An 18800-nucleotide genomic window follows, 5' to 3' on the forward strand; every position below is an offset into this window, starting at 1 on the left:
ATCACGTGTGATCTTACACCACAGCACACCATGAAGGAACAAATCGAGCCATTTCTACAGCATGGATTTCAGCTTGACATTTAAGCTGTGGGATAAAGTTTAAATCTGTCTTCTTAAAGCAAACCATGTGCTGTACTTGGATTTGCACTTATTCCTTTGAAAGTATCATGATAAGTTTGCCTTTGAGAGGCTCTAGGCTCAATGCTATCCTAAGCAAAATCGCTTATACCCGAAATTGAATTTCAGTCTCCCCTTAGGCCACCTAGTTCTGCAAATGCATCATCATCTTGCATCTTCTGATGTCCATTATTTAACATTAAAGCAAGTCATAATGTTCACAATATTCATGAGTGAAATATGCAATATTAAATCTGGTATATAAAGGTGCAATACGAATTCATAAACCATAACTAAGCTCTATTAATGTGCTTCCTTAAAATTAATTTATGGGATGCGGGTGTTACAGGCCAGGATGACATTTATTGCCCATCCTTAATTGCCCTCAAGAAGATGTTGGCGAACTGTCTTCTTGAATCACTGCAGTCCCTCTAGTATAAGTATATCCACAATGTTGCTAAGGAAGGAGTTCCAGGACAATGAAGGAACAGTGCTATATTTCCAAGTCAGGGCAGTGAGTGAATTGGAGGTGAACATTCAGGTTCCCATGTGACTGCTGACCATCCAAATGATAAAGGTGACGGATGGAAGTTGCTGTCTAAGGAGCCTTGGTGAATTCCTGCAGCCCATCTTGTAGATGGTACACACAATCACCACTGTGTGGCCATGGCGGAGAAAGCAAATGTTTGTGGAAAGGGTGCCATTCAAATGGGCTGCATGGTGTCAAGCTTCTTGAGAGCTACTGGAGTTGTACTCATCACACTCCTGACTTGTGCCCTGTAGGTGATGGATATGCCTTGGGAAGTCATAGATGAGTTACATGCCTCAGGATTTCTAGCCTTTGACCCCTACTCCTCTAGCCACAGTATTTATATGGCTAGTCCAGTTAGTTTTGCTCAATAACTCCCAAGATGTTAATAGTTGGGAATTCAGTTATGTTAAAATTAACATCAAGGGGTGATGATTAGATTCTCTCATTTTGGAGATGGTCATTCCCCGGCAGCTGTGCAGCACAAATGGCCCAAACTTGGATATTGTCCAGGCCTTGCTGCACTTGGACATGGAATGCTTCAGTATTGGAGGAATCATGAATTCCTCCAATGAATTGCTGAACATTATGTAATCAACAGCAAAATTTCCCAATTCTGATCTACTGCTGGTAGAAAGGTCACTGATGAAGCGACTGAAGTTGGTTGGGCTTATGACATGACGTGGAAAAACTCCTGCAATGATGTCCTTGAACTGAGATGATTGACCTCCAGCCATATTCATTTTCCTTTGTGCCAAGTACAAATCCAACCACCAGAGAAATCCTTCTTCACACTAACTCCTCTTTTACTAGGTTCCTTCATACCACACTATCAAAAATTACAAGGGCAATCAATCACACCTCACCTCTAGAATTTGGCTAGAGGAGTTGACGGAAGACTTACATCTCTGATGCTGGGGACCTCCAGAGAAGGTTGAGATGGATCATTTGCTTGGTATTTCTGGCTGAAGATTGTTGTGAATGCTTCACCATTACCTTTTGTGCTGGTGTGCCAGGCTCCATTACTGAGATTGGGACATTTGTGGAACATCTTCCTCCAGTGAGTTAATTATCCACTAAGATTCACAACTGATCTGGCAGGACTTGCAAAGCTTAGATCAGATCCATTGGTTATTGAATCTCTATTACTTGCTGCTTATTCTCTTTTGTACATTAATCTACTGCTGTACGCTTCATTTTTAGGTATGCCTCATGTTGTGTCTGGCATCCCCTCCCGAACTCTTCAGTGAACCAGGATTGATGCCCTGGCTTAGTGGCAATGATGGAGTGGTGAACATGCTTGTCCATGAGGTTGCAGATTGTAGTTGAGCACGGGTGGCAGGGTGGTTAGCACTGCTGTGCCTCAGTGCCAGGAACTCAGGTTCAATTCCAGCCTCAGGTCGCTGTCTGCATGAAGTTTGAACATTCTCCTGTGTCTGCACGGATTTCCTCCAGACGCTCCAGTTTCTTCCCATATGCTAAAGATGTGCAGGCTAGGTCCACTGGCTATGCAAAATTGCCCTTTAGCGTCAGGGGGATTGGCAGGATAAAAATGTGTGTGGTTATAGGGATAGGGCCTGGGTGAGATTGTCATCAGTGCCAGCTCAAGGGGCCAAATGGTCTGCTTCTGCACAATAAGTTGCTGCTGGTGGCCCACAGCACCTCATGGATGCCCAGTCTTGAGTTGTTATCTGTTCAAAATCTATTACATTTAGCACAGTGGAGGTGCCATTTAACAGGATGGAGGATATCCTCAATACGAGTGTTCATTCCTATTGATACTACCATAGATAGACACATCTGTGGCATGCAAGTTGGTGAAGATTAGATCAAGTATGTCTTTCCTGCTTGTTGAGTTTCCTCCCCATGTGCAGAAGACCCAGTCTAACAGCTATGTCTTTTGAGGTCTTGGCTAGCTCAGTCTGTGGTGTGGTGCTACTGAACCATTCTTGCTGATGGAGATTCAAAGTCGCTCACTGAGGATATTTTGCACCCTTGCCAACCTTAGTGCTTCCTCTGACTGATGTTCAATATGGAGGGATACTGAGCTATGGGGCTGGGGAAGGGGGTAGAGCTTTCCTTGCTCATGTTTGACCTGATGTTTTGAGACTTCATAGCATTGAGAGTCAATGTGAAAACCACCTGCATACCACTGTGCTGCCACCTCTGCTGAGTCTATCCTGCCTGTGAGACAGGCCACAACCCACGTATAGAGATATGGTATCTGAGATATTAGCTACACGACGATCTCAACTGGTCTGTAAGCCAACGCTTCCAATTTTGGCACAAATTTCCAGGTAGGAAGGACTTTGCAGGGTCAATAGGGTTGAGTTTGCAGTTGTCATTTCTAGTGCCTAGGTCAGTGCCAGGTAGTCCATCTGGTCTCATGCTCTTGTAGGATGTCTTGTAAAACAAAACTGCAGAATTATGAAAAACGTGAGCATTTCAAGAAAGTATGAAAGTGAATAGTACAAGTGTCAAATAGTGCCTCCCCAGCGCAAAAGCAAGTTACTTCTTTTTTTTTATTCTATTACCATTGGGTACAAAATAAATTTTAGAAACCTATGGTCAGCTGAGAACTACAAGACAGCAACTTAAAAGTTGCTGATACTCAGTTCTGTAATGAAGGTTGCATTTGTTTCAACAACTGGCAATCGAACACAAACTATAAAAGAAACACACCCTTTGCTGCTGCTGGCGCCGCCCCTCCCCCCACCCTACACCAATTCCTTTTGTCATGGTTAGGCTTATGATTTTGCAAAAGACCAATAAAATAAAAGAGTTCTGTTTCAACATAACTTTGTGTTCTTATATTGTGTCTTAACTGGCCACTGAAAGGATTTTCAGTTTTATAATGATTTTCAACTTCCCTCGAAAAAGAGCAATTTTATCCATCACCTTTTTGGATAAAATCTTTGTTCACCAAACTATTGCATGGAATGTAGCATATGTCTAAGTAGCTCTAATTAATTAGCATTGCATTACACACATGAAAATGTTCAAAAGTAAATTTGTGAAGCTCTTTCAAGAAGCAGAGCATCAGAGATGGAAGGGTTTGAATAAGCAGTGTAGTACAATGAAATGGAGAATAAGCTGGTAGATAAAAGGACAAAATACATAGGTGACATACTTTAATATATCAGCCTATCCACATATCATTTTGCTATGTTCACATGAGCAATGAAAGCAGACCATACAGTTTATAGTTTCAGGAATGTAAAGCTATGCTGCCATTGCCTGTGGGGAAAAGAGTACAGCTTTGATTTAAAACAAAATCATAAAGTGCCACAATGCAAACTCAACCACCATAAGTTTCCAGTCTGATTTTATTTTCTCTACTCTGCACCACCTTCTTACTTTGGAGGGGGGAACAGAAAGGGGCAAAGAGCAACACTGGGAGAAGGCAGTGCGCTCAAACTCGTTTTAAAAGGAAAGGGACAAAGAAAATACAGAATTTTAAGCTCTTGATAGCACAGCCAGACGTCACGGAAACTATGTCCAAGTTTCAGAACTAAACTTCCAGGATGCAAGGATTGTTTGCGGCATCCATTCTCATTTCAAAATGTTTGTAAAACTGAGATCCCAACCCTGGTAACAGGACAATACAAGAGCCACTTTAATCACCGTCTCAAAAGGAGATCAGCTTCTTCATACAAGTTTGTGATGCCCTCAAAGCATAACATTACAAACACTATTGAATCAAATCAAAATAGCAGACTTTGCTCCAATAAATAAGTTTGGAAAAAAAAAATCAATACAAATTCTGTTTAAGTGACAGTCTTTAAAAATAATTTCTGCACAAAATTTATTCACTAAACAAAAGCTGAATTTACTGTCAAAACCATACAATTAATCAATATTTCACAATATTTTTGGGGGAAAAAGGATTTCCTCTAAAGAGGAAATACACAAAAGGCATTTCAATACAAAATAGTATTTTATTTATATTTTCCAAAGAAAAATTTGGGAGTTGACTATTTTAAATTTTGTTTCCCCACTTCTGAAAAGCAATGAATCAAAGGAGGCAATGCAACCTGAGAACAGGTTGTTACAAATTAACCTTTTCCTTCTGGGGTAGAAATGGTTGAGTGTGTTTGACAATAGCTTGAATTCAGGAGCTGAAGTAGGACTGTTTTTCTTCATTGAACAAGAAAATGTGTTCATCAATTTTTGTTCCATTTGCTAATCCATCCAAGAAAAATGCTAATACATTTTTCACACATTCTATACATGAAACCTCAGTATTCATTTCAAAACACATTTACACAGCCATAGCTCTTATTAGCTTAGACTGCTAAGAGCACGTGGGTAAAGTCTAAACTGAATGGTTTCTTCCCATGTTTTTAAAATTTGACCCAAATTCCTGTGGTTTCATTTTTCCTTGTAAAAATGTTCTTTTTTTTATTATAATGATAATACAAGTGCTAAGACAGTTTTCTCTTTTGACTGCAGTTGCAAACGTGCACACTTTGGGTCAGATGTGGCTAAGGACACCAACGTATTTGCATTTTCACTGGAAGGACAAAAGAAGCCCATTGACATCTATGGCATCCACAGCCTGGGCGCTTCTCTTCTCCTCCATTTAGAGGTCGTCCATTTGACTCTCGATGCCCCTATCCATTTTTCTTGTGCTGACAGAAGCTGGCTTCAAGTTCACGAAATGAAGTAGATGAAGTAGTGCAAGTTAAACGGCTACCCTTTTCTTCCCCCCCACCCCCCATAATGAAAGCTTCTGAGCCAACATCTAAAAACATCCGTTAAAAAAAACAGCGGGAATCCGTTCAGCCAGGTCTAGGGGGCACAAGACAATGCAGCAAAAGTTTGTGGTTTGTTTTTCTCCCCAAAGTGCTTAGTGCAGAAAGGTCATTAGCACACCAAGCACGGTCCTTCCCACGGCGGGAAGCGCGTCAGAAAGCTTCATACATTGCATTGTGCAACATTGTGATCGGGTCAGTGCTGTTAAAATGATGCGCTCCATTTTCTAAATGTCACTTTAGGATTGCTTGAGTCGCTTGCGGGGAGGACCAAGAAAAGGACATTGAGCTGATGCTAGTGACCGGTAAGCTTCAGCCACCAGATGAGGGTGGGACAAAACCATAGATTTCCAGCCAGATGTTTCCATTACGTCAGAGGCATGGCTATAAAGACGAAAGAAAAATAAGTAAATTATATACACACATTTATAATAGGTCAATGCATTAGCTGACATTTTCAAGATATCACATCCTTTTCCCAGTACTTTGCTGAAATTTAATTTTGCCATTATTTCTCTCCCTTCTATATCCAAGTAAATAAATTGCATAAAGAAATGTAACAGTTGTGATGTGTTACTTGTGGGTTACAGAACTGGACAATACATTCAAAATGAAACCACTGGTGAAAATCACTAATTTGTCAATATCTAATTATGCCCAAAATAGGAGAGAGAAGAAAACACAAATGCATAAAGCTGAAGAAAATCCCACCTGCTCCATTTCACATGACCAAGTTTAAAAGATTACTGCAGTCAGCTAATGGGCTGGAAACAGGAGTTCAAGTACATTTCTGATCCCTAAGAAGATTACTTTCATTTAAGAAAGGAGAAACTGGAGTATGTTATGGGAGCTGGTAAGCACTTCTGGTAATTATTGCCACATGTATAAATTGCTAAAATATTCACTTACCCACAGCACCTGGGCAGATGTGAATGTCCTTTTCACTACAACATGGGTGGTGACCACAGCTGTTCACACACCCCCTCTGCCCATACCATCCTGGATTCACAAATGGCCGCAGAAACACCGTCCTCCTAACGATATAGTTCCTTATCGCTACTGCTGTCCCAATCTTCTTCGTGCTGCCTTGTGCAGGTGAACACAGTAAGAAGTCTCATAACACCGGGGTAAAGTCCAATCAGTTTATTTGATAGTAAACCCACTAGCTTTCAGTGTTTGTCCCTTCGTCAGGTGAGTGGAGTGTTCTGGTCTCAAGCAGAGCATATAAAAGGCACACACAGTTTACAGAATACTGAGTAGAATGTGAGTCTTTACAGTATTAATCAGTATTCTGTAAACTGTGTGTGCCTTTTACATGCTCTGCTTGAGACCAGAACTCTCCACTCACCTGATGAAGGGCCAAACCCCAACAGCTTGTGGGTTTACTATCAAGTAAACTGGTTGGACTTTAACCTGGTGTTGTGAGACTTCTTACTGTGTTTACCCCAGTCCAATGCCGGCATCTCACATTATGGCTGTTCAGGTGGGCCAGCCATGGTGCCATGAACTTTGTTTTGGCTGCACTCTCCAGAGGAATCATTGCTCTCACCAGTATTCAGAACTGAATACCTGTTGGAGAGCAAGATGTCCTGCCATGCCTTTATTTGTTAGACTATTAACTGATTTAACAGAAATAGTCGCCAGACTTAAATAAAGATTCACTAACCACTCACCAGGTTCCATTAGCTGATGTCACTTTGTTTTATAGAGAGGCAAAGTTTAACATTTTACTTAACTCTTATATAAAAATCTCATTTCAGTTTACTAAAAAACCCAAATATACTGTGCCTGGGTAATTAACTTTAACTTCAACAGCCAAGTCTAATTAATTAAACACTGACTGTAATTATGTTAAATTATCAAATTGGCCTTAGATTTCATATTAATTGATCAATCTGGTTTCAATTATAATAGACTAATTCAAATCAAAATAAAAACTACCATACTCACCCAGTGAGTACTTGACTTGTGAACATCACTTTCTTTCGAGTTTGGTTCAAATTCTCAGCCTGATTACAGAGCTCTCCTCTGCTCCCGGACCTTTCCTTTTATGCTGCTCCGCTCCCAGGTCTCTCATTTTATTATACCGCTCTTCCCCATTCCTGGGCTTCTCCTCATATGCTGCTCCACCCCATTTCCTGGTCTCTCCTTCGAAATCTTTTAAATCCCTGCAACCTGGAGTCCCCACTCTGTTTACATGTTTTTCTTCAGGTCAATCCAGCACTCAATGTCTATCAGCGGCCCTTAATAATGCCCAAGAAAAGGCAACTTCATCCTCACTCTCTAAATGCAGGATTAGGTCATGAATAAACAGCTAGAAAGACAACTTGTGAATAACGGCTCAGAAAATAAAGCCTTTCTAACCTGAACACACACAAAGTTAAGATGAGACAGTCCATGCGATCTTATAAAAATACATCATGATTTAAAAACTAGTATTAAAAAGTTGTAAAGCCCTGGTGGACCAGCAAACTTAATTAAATAAAGGATGTCATCTTTAATTGTTCTTTCGTTGGGTTCAGTGTACTCTCCAAGAGGCTAGAATCAGCATTTTTATCATGTCTGTGGGGAGAGGATGCAAAAATGCCAAAATCTGAGGTCAGGTACCAACTGACTCAAGAACAGCTTTGCTGCCATCAGACTTTTGAATGGATCTACCTTACATTAAGTTGATCTTTTTCTACATCCTAGCTATGACTGTAACACTATATTCTGCACTCTATGAATGGTATGCTTTGTCTATATAATGCACAAGAAACAATACTTTTCACTGTATACTAATACATGACAATAATAAATCAAAAATTCTGCAAACATCTTTGAATATCAAACGAAATTAAAACTGGAAATTCTGAGGGCAATCAACATGACCATCTTTAGCAAAATTATTAAATTTATTTAGCGTTAACTTGACTCAGTAACTTCCATTCTGGTTTCCAAGTCAGAAGACAACTTCAGTAAGTCAGCTTAGAGTCCAGGGTGCCATCGGTTAGATGTGCCATCAAACCCAGTCTCAACCTTTGTTAAGTAATTCAAGTTTACACCAAAGGTTCAATGGCATCATTGGCAGTTCTTTCAGCCAGCATTCTGCCCTCAACCAGGTCAAACTAGTCATTCACTTCATTGCTATCTATGGTAGCCTGTACTATGCTAAATGACTGTCATACTTTCCACAATATTTAATTTATTCATTGTGTTTTAGCACATTTCTGGGAGACATGATCAGATGGTATACATATGCAAATGTTTTTTTCTTTTCGCTGGGCATTGTTCTGCGGGTCTATCTGGTTTTACAGGTTTAGGAACTTGCCTACATTTCCAAGTTTATGACCTCAATGCCAAATATGAGACTGGCAGTAGTTACTCAATGTTTACAGAAATGTTGAGAGTAATAACTTGCCTACCAATTATTAATACTGCAAATAAATATTGGAAAATTCAATTAAAACAAAAAAGGTTTCCTCCCAGATACAAAGTTTTTTGAGGCCCAAGTTGCAAGTACACAAAGGCCTGCTTAAGATAACACAAAATACACTCCAGACAAGTTCTGAAAATTTTATTTGTAATGCCAAAGAAATATTGGTGGAAACACAGAAGAGACTTTGGCCAGAAGGGCAGTTCCTATACATACTCTAGTCACACTCTGGATAGCAACCCATGAAACTGCTAGCAATGTGACCAATCTTGTAGAAAACCCAATTCAGTGTGTACTGCACTTATGGATTAGAAAACATGCCTCCACTGAAAACTGGATCAAGATCATGGAGTCTGGACTTCTTATGGGTTCCCTCAGTATAAACTGTCCCTGCAGCACAGCAGATCACATAGAATTCTCCCTCCTATTTATCAGGAAGGATACTGATTTCAATCAACACATGATTGAAACTGGGAGCTTCTCAGCTGCCTCAAAATGTAACAAATTCCCAAATGCCACAACTAAAGAGCTGCCTGATCCCACTGACCTGCAGTGATCCCATCACAGCCATGCTAAGAAACATGAATAAATTGATGCCACTCCTCCCACAATCACATGTAATCAATGGCTCCAAAGAATTCTGATGGGACTTTTGAGAACTCGACGCAAAATAAAATCAGTGGGGTAGCCATCCTAGTTGATCTTTGTCAGTGCTTCACAGCGTGGTATATATTGCCTTGCAAATTATTTGCTGCTTTTTTTGCCCCAAAATTAAGTAATGAGATCCTGCTCACTATTCCAATTAAAACTCAATGAATCTTAGGCAGACTGTCATGTGGGACAGCGCTGAATGGGAAAAGAGCTTTGGAGTCTTCTAAGTTGAGAGAACGATTAACAGACTGGCTTGTTTGGACAGGAGTGAATAGAAAGCTAAATATTGTTACTTTTAGTGGTCAGCTTCCCATTCCTTTCCTGAGGCTGTCAAATTTTGCTCCAAAATTCACAAAAGGCACCAGCTGCCTCTAAAACCTTGTCTGCATCATTATTTTTTCTGTAAACTTTAGCAGTAAGTTTCAGTCAGTGATTCTATCATCTCTGCACTGCACACATCTTCAGTTTCTAGAAGTCACTGAACAGTGACAAAGGAGTGGGAATCCAATACAGATTGATTTATTTTTCCTGCCTAGTAAGCGGGTGAGGGAAAGAGTAACCCCCCCAGTTGTTGTTGTGGCTGAGGTCAACACAATTTGGAATTTAAATTTAGCCTGTATAGCTTACAATTATGCAAGGCTATATTGTGAACCACCACTTACGCAGTGAGGTTAACCAAAGTTAATTTATAAATATTTTGAACTAATGAAAAACATTGAAAATGTCAATAGTAACCTAGAAAATGCACTCGAGATCATTAAGCACAAAATATTTAGGAGAAAAATGAATCAAAATGTTTAATAAGGACATTTAATTCTTCACGAAAGCAATCAAAGCAGTAGACACCAGTTCTGACAAACTAGCACTGAGAACTTGCTACATCAGTGATCAAGAAAGCAATAAAGCTCAAAAATGTTAACACAACCATGTAAAAAAGTCTAACATAGGCAAATCCATAACATGTTATGGATTTAAAAACAAAGTGCTTCCGAAATCTTCATTTCTCACTCCTAATCCATCTTGTATTTCCCTGGTGGTCTATCCGAATACCAAATTTGACATATCTCATTAGTACTTGGATTAATAAGCTATGATGGCCTTTCTGATGGGAAAGCCTTACAGATATACTAACTCAACAAGTGGGTGTTTTAAAATATGTTCTTTGCTACAATATACTGTGTAGTTTTCTTTTATCTGTGAAAGCTCCCTTATGAAAACCAAAACGACTTCTGGCTGCAAACTGTTGCTACAGACAGACCACACAGGTTTCAGACTCGAGCTGGAGTTACATCAGTGGTATGCCAGGTCTGCATTAAAGCAAAACACTCCAAACAGTCACAGCGCTCAGAGCTTTTCATTTTTTTTTGTAAAATCGTCTTACTTGCTCATTAGTAACTAAGTGGGAGAACCTGATAGTCAAGTTCCAAACCATCAAAACGTACTTACAGATTAAATGCAAGATCAACCTTAACTGATGTTCATCTGCAAACTTTGGTTGCAGTTCGGTAGTTAGTAGGTGAGCAAAACTGTCAAAACTTAGAATCTCTCTGCACTCAAGATAACTTCCTTAAAAATTGATAATGATTATTTAAGCAGAGGTGAATTATAGGATAGATTTAATTATTTTCTTCACTGAGGATAAGGATAGATTCTTTATCTTTGGGGATGGGTGAAGAGAGAAAAATAGGGGGAAAAAAATCAGAACTTCTCAACAAAACTACAACTGCTAGACCTTACAGAATCATAGAACCCTACAGCGCAGAAAGAAGCCCTTTGGTCCATCGAGTCTGCACCAATCATAATCCCACCCAGGCACTACCCGCATATCCCTATACTTTTACCCGCTAATATCTCTAACCTACGTATCCCAGGACACTAAGGGGCAATTTTAGCATGGCCAATCGACCCAACCCGCACATCTTTGGACTGTAGGAGGAAACCAAAGCACCCGGAGGAAACCCACGCAGACATGAGGAGAATGTGCAAACTCCACACAGAGTGACTGGAGCTGGGAATTGAACCCAGGTCCCTGGAGTTGTGAAGCAGCAATGCTAACCACTGCTACCGTGCTGTCCCACCTTTGTTGACTATTCTCCCAGCAACTATCAAGTTAAAATGATTTTAATTAATCCTCAGTAGGAGATATTTCACACTTCTTAAAGCCATTTGGCAAAGAGACTACCAGAAATCAAAAAATTATTCAGTTTTATAAATTATGAATGTATAACTCCTAATTCAACAACAACCCACCACCAGTGTTAACAAGTCCAAAGATGTGCAGGTTGGGTGGATTGGCTAAATTTGCCCCTCAATGTCAGGGGGATTAGCAGGGTAAATATGTGGTGCTGGGCCCTAGGTGGGAATGTTGCTGGTACAGCCTCGATGGCTAAATGGCCTCCTCCTGCACTGTAGGCATTCTATAATTTTGTGAATTTTTAAAAATCTTTTTTTAAAACTCCAACCCAGGGGGTAGGAGGTCACTTGTAGTCAAACCCCACTGAAACCTAGTTAACTCAGCAGCAACCAGGCTTCAAACCTAGGGTGTTCTGCTCCCTATTGTTCAGTAGGTTAAGGCTCAAGAGACCTTGACAGTTTCCTGTGTCTAATGGCACAAAGGGAAGACAAAACATGTTCTTCTGAGTTTCTATAGCCTTAATCTGACAAAGGTCCCAGCGGCAGTAGCTCAAGGGAAACATCTTTTTACGTGCAGAAGGAATTATCTAATGAGTGACCCCCCCCAAAAACAATCTCTAAAGTTCCTTTTTAAAGGCCCTCTTCGTCAGTGCCTTTGGTTTGAGGATTACCCACTCCCACTCCAGTTTCAGTGGCTCGGAAATGGCTGATAAATCAAATACATGATCTTCAGACTTGATCACATGAAGGCCAGGTGACGCTTGAAGTGTCAAGCAGATGAGTGGTTTACTGTCCCTGACTCCTTCACCTCTGCACGCTCGTTCACCATTTGATGTGTCACAGGCCAGAGGTTCACACAAGTTGCTGGAAATGATTCCACGTGCTAATAGTCTCCAGCCATGACCTGGGATCACAGCAGAGCAGTTGCAATGGAGTCTGGTGTCAGCAAAGCTGCTACTGAGCAAATAGCAGCTTAAGGCTAGGCATATTGGCTTGGAGAGGATGCTGTGGTCTTTCTTACCAATGGATTTGAAGAATCTTGCAAAGGCAGCACTGGCCTCATTTCCCAAGTGCTTGATGTAGGTTGTTCAATTTTTTTTGATTCATGTAACAGCACATGGGTCCCTCACTACTAGCCAGTAAACCATGACCTTAGTCCCAGGGTTTGAGATCCAGTCCTCAAACATGCTGTTCCTCAGTTGGCTGACGAATGAATAGGCATATTTTCATTTTCTATGCTAATCATGTTAAAGAGCTGGAAATAATGTGATCTTGCAGCTCTGCCACCTTATTTTATAAGGGCATTATAAAATATAAGAACATCTTGTTCTAATTATCCCTCTCCATTAACTTAAATGTCAAGTTTCCTTTAGAAAAGATTTACAAGAAAATCTAACTAATGGTTATATTTTATGCTCTCTAAGCACAGTTGTCACTCCACATTAAATGCCATTACAAGATCAAATCTCCAGCAAAGCAAGCATCTACTTGCTTGCTTACAGAAATTTACTTGCATAAAGAACCCCCAATACCAGAATTTCACAGTTTGTGTTCTAAGGCTAGATTTTCACAGTATGGTTTTACTTTAAAATGGAATTCATATATTTTAATTCTCCAAGAATTCCTCATTAATACCAAAATGGCAACTTTTAACTAGCAATACTAGAACTCATAACTCAAATTGATTTTTTAAAAAGCCCTATTAGGCTTGATGCAGAGTATGATGAACAAATGACAGACAATAGTTGCTTTCTAACGAGACAGACCAATCTTTTACTCAGGACACCAAAACCAGAAGGCACATTAGCTTAAAATTGAAATTGAGAACACGGTCCCTTCAATCATGCAAGGCAAAGCAAACTCAAGTTTTGGATTGTATTTTCTGCCAACCTAACAGACGAGCAGAATGCGGTAACTAGCTGAGATTAGTACAGAAGCTTAACTTCAAAAAAACTGCAAAACCAGACTTTTCCATTATGTATCCCATTCTTGGCTCAATTTTAATTATTGAAGTATAATGTGAAAACAGGTTTGCATTCACATCATTTTAAGCAAGTTTATCTAAACTAGTCATTTTTCGAATTCAGACTGCTTGTATTTTTGTGTTTTTAATTTGATACAATCTCACCCTCATTTGCCTTTGACACCTGGCAGATTGCATTAAATGTCAGCCTTTGATTGTGCTAGACTTGTACGCTCTTTACCACCCCAAATATGCTGGGATCAAATCAACAAGCCTGTAGGAATTGTGATACAGATCACACAATGTGAGGATCAAAACATTACTTTTAAAAACTTAACTACAAACCCCTAAACTTGCATTGTGGCATCATTTAGTATTGTAAAAAGAAACATGAAGGCATTGATTCTTTTATAGTATTTCATGTGAGATTTTTCACATGAAATGTCATCTGATCATTGCTGACAGTTATGTTGTTTTATAACAAGAATCCTGTTAAAACAGTCAGCAAAACTCAGGGGTCAGTACCACACAAGTGAATACAAAATATATTTAAATTAGAAGTAGGAATAGGATAAGCAAAAAAAGTGCATATTTTTCATAAGATCACTAGACTTAGCTCCTAACATCCTAATGCATCTAATACAGATTTCTGTTTAAAGAAAATATTTGGGATCAAGCAAAATATGCATAGCAGATTCTTAATGTCGGTTTCAAATAAACAGATAACTAATGCCTTTATTTGTTTGATCCAAACATAAAATTCTAATGTACTGGATTGTCACCAAGCAAGCCAAGAGTGTTATAGGAAGTACAAATTCTTCATCCAAATGTTAAATTTACTACCACAAGATCCTTCAATGCACAGTAGAATACTACTGCAAACCGTACCAAGATATAGGTTACCTTCAGCACTAAAACATACACCAAGAAGTTCATATTTTCTGTTTTTTCATGGAAAATATTGATACAATTCAAATCTTGCTCTCAATTTTATTCTAATAAACTGTGATTCAACTGTATAGAAACAGTGGCACAGCACTCCAACCTGTCCCAAGTATGTTAGCTATTTAGGTTACTGAAGTCTGCTTTACTGAGGTTTGGCATTCTGACTTATTGCATGCTAAGATTGTACTGTTTTTCACTGCTATCAAACCTAGCATGTGACTGGAATTCGTCCCAAAAAAATAGCTATTTAACTCCCATCTCCTATGGTACGGAGGATAAAAATAGTCCATTTATTCATTCTGCATCTCTCCTTAAAGGAAAGGCCTTGATCCTTGAAGCCATTATCAGCTTATCAGTAAGGACACCATTGTGCTGTGAAGTGTGTCTTTTGTTCTCTCAGTGCAGTATTTTCACCATGCGTCACCCCAGGCAACATATATATGCTACAAGAGGTCTTAGCTCTATCTCCAAAAGCACTGCTTTAAAAAAAATGCTTCCAGAGTTTACTAGTTTTATTTCTTACTTATTGGAGGGTTTAAATGTGTTAAGAGAATGGTAACCAGAACTGAAATCTCAGTGGAATTACTGCAAAATCATCTGACACGGGAGCAGGTATAGACTCATTGGTCCATTCCTCCTCAATTCCCTTATAGAACAAAAATTTAACTCAGCCTTGAATACATTCAATGACTCGGCCACTACTGCTCTCTGTCCAATGTTCAAATTACAACCATTTAATAAAACTAACCATGCAAAAACATCAACAAGTGCTATGGCATTTAATATTGAATCTAAACTGCATCTCTTCAAGCAATATAGTATATTTGTTATTTGCTTCCTGCAACCATTTAACAGATTTTATGTAAAACATGTAACTATTAGCAACACATGAAAAAATTTCAAGCAGTATTTACTACAAATTAATAATTTCATTTACATAGCATTAATTTTTGTGATCAAATTGCTGCCCATATGTTTACAGCTTTACAACTAGCTACTTATAAGAAAAGTGGGTAAAGTAAATAGTAAACACAAATTGAAGCCATATCACTATTTATAATTTCCATTTTGTTATACAGATATGCGTAACTCCGCTTGACTGTCAAATATTGCCTTAAAATATTTTTAACCACCTGATATCTGTCCTAATCTGGAAATTTGTTGTTATATTTTAGATACTTCTGTTTTTCACGTTACTATTAGGCACCTGCAAGTCAGCCTAGTCAAAAATACCACCCAATAATTGGAATGTAGAGGGATGTAACCCTCCACTTTAAACCCAAGATTTTGGAGGAAAAAAGTTTTGATTCAGAGGGTACAAATTTGAAGCTTCAGAAGATTTGAAGTTAAAACTAGTGTGGCGCTACCAGGTAATTTTTAGTCCAAACTTTGAAGTAAAGAAAACAAAAAGATGAAGCTACAAAGCAGAAAAAAAGTTAATAGCAGTATCATAAACAGGTAAATGTACAAAACCACTTGTAATGGGATAGTGCCAGAGTTGCAACATGTGTTTTTTGAGCTTGTGAAAGTAGGGCTGACAATGGAAAGCAAAACTTTTCCATTTTGGGAATTCAATGTTAACATCAAGGATCCTTAAATGTCAAGTAAAGCTTGCTTAGCCTTGACCTCAGCAAATTACCACCAGCTGCAGAGTTGAGATTTTAACTCACACACAGCACAAACTGTGGGCAGTCAGCTGCTTGGAGCATCCAGGATTGATTTCATCCAAGACTTGAGAGGAGCTGCCCAAGCTCAAACTGAGTTAGAGATTAAAGGTACTGACCTTGTGACAGTCAGCCTGTAAGCATAATTATAAAAAGTTTTCAGTTTGTTACAGCACTGAATTTTGGTACTCACTAGTTTATGAAGTCTACTGCTTGAGTTTTGAGTTGATCTGCACTGTGTAGATCTGCCAGAATTAAAATTTCTGCTGCATTTTCTACAGACAAATTGCTGCAAAGAGCATCCTCACACATCACCTTCAAGCGCTCCAGAGCATACTGAAACAATAAAGAGTTTGGATCATTTAGAAATGGAAGACTAGGCAAATATTAAATTACCACAATTCAGTGACTACCATTGGAACTGGTTATAAACATCTTGCCTTTTTTGTAAAATAAATTCAATTGAATCACAATACGTCCAAACATTTCCAGGGCCGGTGCAAAAGTATTAGGCAAACCTTCCCATCCCACAATCAGCTTTTGAAACTGAATATTGTGCACTAGTATGAATAAAGGTTCTGCACCTTTCATAGGATATGTACCTATGCACCAGAAGAAATGAACACTGGGGGAAAAGGTGTTGGGAGGGGAAACTGCCTCCACATGTTTTCCAACCAGGGGTTGGGGGTTCCACTTGGGCAGTACCAGCCTGGCATCACCCAAGCAGCAAACTGGCAATGTCTTAAGCGTTGAAGAGAGGGAGGGTGGTGATTGGGGCTGGCCATCCAGATCGGACAGATCAGGGCATAAGGTTTGGCCCAGAGAGGTTCAGGAGACCAGCAGGACTGAATTAGGGACTTAAGAATTTTTTTTGGGAGAATCACGGCCATAATATTTAATATGGTTCATAAATAGTGTGATCCTGCAACAGTTACTGCGTGACTTTATGCCCAATTCACACAATCAATAATCATTACGATACAGTAGGTTAGATTAAATTATGTTTTGATATTATTCACTGGTTCACAGTTTTGGAATTGTCAGGTCGATATACAAATTTATAAAACTGTCGCATAAACAGCATGAGGACTATAACATTAAATTTTGGGAAAGACTAATGGAAACGTGTCCGCATATCAGGGTTCTTTGGTGGTATATCTGTAGACCTTAACCTTCCATTTCCAAATCTTGATTCTCTATGCAATTTGTCTGCTGGTTGCACCGGCCCTGACCATACCCATTTCTTACTCAGGTCAAAAATATATACTCATTCAAAACACAGTTTCTGAAATTCTAAGATGCATGCATACTACCTCAGTCTGAATGCAGGGATCATTGCCCTGACCTGGTTCAAATTTAAATGCAATTTCCAATAACATTTTCATTTAGCCACTTGTATGAGTACTGTATTCAACCTGAAAATAAATTGCATGGACTTCCAAAACCATAGTCAATAGAGAGAATATGTGAATTCAGATCACATTTTTATAAACTAATCTGACCATGTGGCACTAAGTTAGTTTTGAAAATATAACAATCTCAAATGGGTTAATAATTCAGAAGTTTATAAAAACTGAGTTTGACATTCAGATCATATTACAAAATATTTGTTGTTGATTTACTTGTGTGGTGCTCTTTGTCAATAGTTAAGCATCAAATTGTAACTACAAAACAACCTCGCGCTTTACTACCTTACAGATTTGACCCATACAATAAATTCAAACCATTTTTTGTTACGAACAGACAACTCTACAAAGATGAAACGTGATCACACTATATACTGCAAAACACAGTTCAATATGTTTACAGATCGGCTTCTCACATCTCAGTCCCAAGCTACCAACTGAGTCACTTTGAGTTGATTCCACAGCAGCTACCAATCCACAGAATGAGCTAATTTGTGATTTATGGCAAAAGGGATAAGTGAAGCACAGAAGCTTCCATCCCTAAATGGCAGAAAAGACAGTTGCAGTGTGGCTGATGCACTAGAGAGAAATTTTACAAACATTCCTTGCTCTTAAGTGACACACTGTTCAGCAAGTGAGAAATGTTTATACATAATGAGATACTAAATCTTGCTAGACCATCAATATTTTTCTAATGAGTCAAATAAAGAGGAGAAAAGATGGGAAGAGGCTCAACTAGCACTTAAATGAAAAGCGGCTCCAACCAGATCATCCAAAAGACACTAACAGAGGTACCAGCACTAAGTGTGCATAGCAGTCACATTATATCCACAATGCTAAAGCAGAACAATACTGTACGAGGCAACTGAAAATGGGGACGTAATGTAATACTATCAAAACCAGTTTTACAACCAAAGCTGGTGCTACATCACAAGCAGGAGTACATCATTCAAGCTCTTGAATCTATTTTGCCATTCAATTAAATCAAGGATGATCTGCAACCTAAATCCACATACCCATCTTTGTTCCATACTGCTTAATACCATCGACTGACAAGATTATCAATCTCAATTTTACAATTAACAATTGATCTAGCATCAATTGCCATTTGTGGAGTGTTCCAAACCTCTACCATCCTTCCCATGAAGAGGAGTTTTGGTAACTTCACTCCTGAAAGATCTGGCTTCAGGTTAGATATTCTCCCTGGTTCTAAACTCCACAAA

At 39.0% G+C, this 18800-nt stretch overlaps 1 protein-coding gene across 6 annotated transcripts in view; it reads right to left on the reverse strand.

Annotated features, from left to right (window-relative positions):
- Positions 1–3762: 3762 nt before the first annotated feature.
- LOC145359145 (speckle-type POZ protein) overlaps positions 3763–18800 on the reverse strand; it is a 117853-nt gene continuing 102815 nt past the window's right edge. For all 6 annotated transcript variants that reach the window (XM_080213556.1, XM_080213562.1, XM_080213557.1 and 3 more), the window contains 2 exons: positions 16365–16507; positions 3763–5784 (listed from right to left, as the gene is read on the reverse strand). In XM_080213556.1, the coding sequence (XP_080069682.1) occupies positions 5640–5784; positions 16365–16507 (288 nt within the window). In that variant the 3' untranslated portion in view covers positions 3763–5639. The remainder of the gene's footprint in view (positions 5785–16364; positions 16508–18800) is intronic.

Source organism: Carcharhinus amblyrhynchos, chromosome 27 (assembly GCF_965287045.1).
Source record: "Carcharhinus amblyrhynchos chromosome 27, sCarAmb.v2.hapA, whole genome shotgun sequence".
Classification (NCBI taxonomy): domain Eukaryota; kingdom Metazoa; phylum Chordata; class Chondrichthyes; order Carcharhiniformes; family Carcharhinidae; genus Carcharhinus; species Carcharhinus amblyrhynchos.